Below are 2757 nucleotides of genomic sequence, written 5' to 3' on the forward strand. Positions count from 1 at the left end.
TGTGTGTGTGTGTGTGTGTGTGTGCTTGTGTGTGTGTGTGTGTGTGTGTGTGTGTGTGTGGTCATGTGTGTGTGTGTGGTTATGTGTGTGTGTGTGTGGTCATGTGTGTGTGTGCGTGCGTGTGTGCGTGTGTGTGTGTGTGTGTGTGATTGTGTGTGTGTGTATGTGATTGTGTGTGTGTGTATGTGATTGTGTGAGTGTGTGTGTCTGTGTGTGTATGTGATTGTGTGAGTGTGTGTGTCTGTGTGCGTGCGCTTGTAAGAGCGTCTCAGATGGATGGAGAGGAATATGTGAGTTACATTAATTAGCTACAATTGTGTGAGAGCCAGAGGTTAGAGAGGGCGAGAGAGAGGGATAGAGGGAGGGTGACGTGGTGGAGAGGAAGAGAGGGGGCGAGGAAAAGAGAGAGAGAAAGAGAGAATAAGGCAGTGAGGGGAGGAGACGCAGGGCAGAGGGTGAGGGGAAGCAGAAAGGCGGAGTAGGGCGGGAGAGAGGAGGGGAGGAAAGGATGGGCACCTTGGGGGAGAAAGAGTGTGTAGGGAAGGAGCAGAGAGAGAAAGAGAGAGAGACAGACAGCCAGAGAGAGAGAGAGACTGAGAGAATTTGCATAGCCATAGAGATTCTCCACCAAAAATATCTGACAGGGTGAGCACTCGGACAGGAATGACAAAAGTGTGTGTGTGTGTGTGTGTGTGTGTGTGTGTGTGTGTGTGTGTGTGTGTGTGTGTCTGTGTGTGTGTCTGTATATATATATATATATATATATATATATATATTTATGTATTTATTTATTCATTTATTTATATCTTATAGCCAGATAGATAGAAATGCAGGTTAGTTTATCATAAATACATGCATGCATTAGCAGTATATATTAAAATCACTTATTGGGCACACGGGTAGATTGATAAACCGTCAGCTATGACGAACCGATTGACTACGAAACGCGGCACTGAGTGAGACATCGATTTCGAGCAGGGGGCGGGTCAGCAGGAATGGAATCTGAAAATTTCTGGAGAAAGAGAGTGAGAGGACGGAGAGCCCGCGTTCAAGGAAGTGACGACAAGTCCGACCCTGAGGGATAGAGAGGGGAGTTTGGAAGGGTGTCAGGGGAGAGAAGCAACTGCAGCGAGACTGGGGGCGGGGATTCGGCGGTCTCAGTTACACACAGCGCCATTCCGATTGGAGCAGAGGAAAAGGGCGTGGCCAAACTTAATTGTCTGTTTCAGCTTGCTACGTAAGGAGTGAATGGTTCGTCCATTACTTAGAGAGGAAACGCCAAGCGAACATGTTGCTGTTGCTGCAACTGGTCCTCGCCTTCCACTGTGAGTGAAAATTGCCTAATATTTATTTATTATGCTCGCTTTCGTCTCCCATTTCGCGCACGATCTAACCCATCGAATTGGGCTGCTGTTCTCCGTCTCTGTTCCAACTTTGTCCACAATCCTCTTGAACTGATAAATCTTCCATCTTTAACTCTCTCCTTTCAATGTCCCCCCACTCGTGAATCCACCTTATTGCTTTGATCTCAATTGTCCCGGGGTATCCATGTTTATTCACGCCGTTCCGCTCTTTTCCGGATGACATCTCGGTGACGTCCTTCAATCTGTCTCTTTATTCCTTCCATGCAGCTTCGTTCTCCTTCGATGTCCCCCTCTCTGACCCATTTACTACGTGAATGACAATTTCTTCACCATCTTCCCCTTCCCGACTCTTTTACAGATGCCAACACGGTTACGATCCACCAGCCCCCGGCATTTTCCGGCCGTCCCGGCGAGGAAATGGTGCTGAAGTGCAGGGTGGAGGGTGGCAGCAGCGGCGGTGATTATCTCTACTGGTACAGACAGTACCGGGGAAGCGGACCCCAGGTCCTTTTCACCTCGAGCATAGCCAACTCCGTGCAGCCGAAGGACCCAGTGGACGGCTTCACGGCGCAGAGACCGAGCAGCAACGAGTTCTATCTGAACTCCTCAGACCTCCAGGCGGATTCGCCGGCCGTGTATTTCTGCGCCTGGAGATATCACGGCGACTCAGAGAGACGGGGAAGCCGAACAAAAACCTCACAGTGTGTGTGCGGTTGGCTGCCGTCAGCAGAGGAGGATATGCGCCGCAGGTCGACACCTGACAACTGACGTCACCGCTCTCGGCGCAGAGCACCCATTGGAAACTGTTATGGGGGACAAAGCGTCGAGCTCATGGTCCTGAGTCGGAATGGGGTACAGAGTGGCACAAAATTGCAGCTGTTACATTCATCCTCTCGCCAGGGATTTACGTTTTCCTGTCACTTCCGCGTCACAGACGGCCGAATGAACCACTACAGCTGCAGACATATCATCCTTAAACAGCGTCCCTTTCAGAATTAAACAGAGATGGAAAGAAAGATAGAACACAGGAACAGACCCAGTCCGACTGGCGGACAGAGAGGAGAATTTGTACCCGGAAAGTTTGACTGAAGTGCTGGCCGATACATTTCAGGCCTCGTGTCGGCAGTCTGAGTAATCGATTGTCTCCGAGGAGGCTTTAATTATACCGGCCCCAGAGAAGAACGGGGTAACCTGCCCCCGATGTCAGCAGCCCGCACGACCGTAGGGATGAAACGCATTGAGAGGATGGTGATGAAAGACATAAACACTTGCCTGAGGCGCGATTTGGCTCCACTCCAACTCGTCTACCCTTGCACCTGGTCTACAGTTCACGTCATTTTATTGGCCCCTCCCTCAACTGCGGAGCATCTGGACGGAGCAGATTCGTGCACCA

General features: G+C 50.5%; 1 gene segment (V, D, J or C); it reads left to right on the top strand.

The window, feature by feature from the left end:
- Positions 1-1259: 1259 nt before the first annotated feature.
- LOC132388158 (immunoglobulin lambda variable 1-47-like) lies at positions 1260-2132 on the top strand. The segment is given in 2 exon segments: positions 1260-1325; positions 1723-2132. Coding segments are annotated over 2 exon segments (447 nt in total).
- Positions 2133-2757: the final 625 nt, after the last annotated feature.

This window comes from Hypanus sabinus, unplaced genomic scaffold (genome assembly GCF_030144855.1).
Source record: "Hypanus sabinus isolate sHypSab1 unplaced genomic scaffold, sHypSab1.hap1 scaffold_2736, whole genome shotgun sequence".
NCBI classification, from domain to species: domain Eukaryota; kingdom Metazoa; phylum Chordata; class Chondrichthyes; order Myliobatiformes; family Dasyatidae; genus Hypanus; species Hypanus sabinus.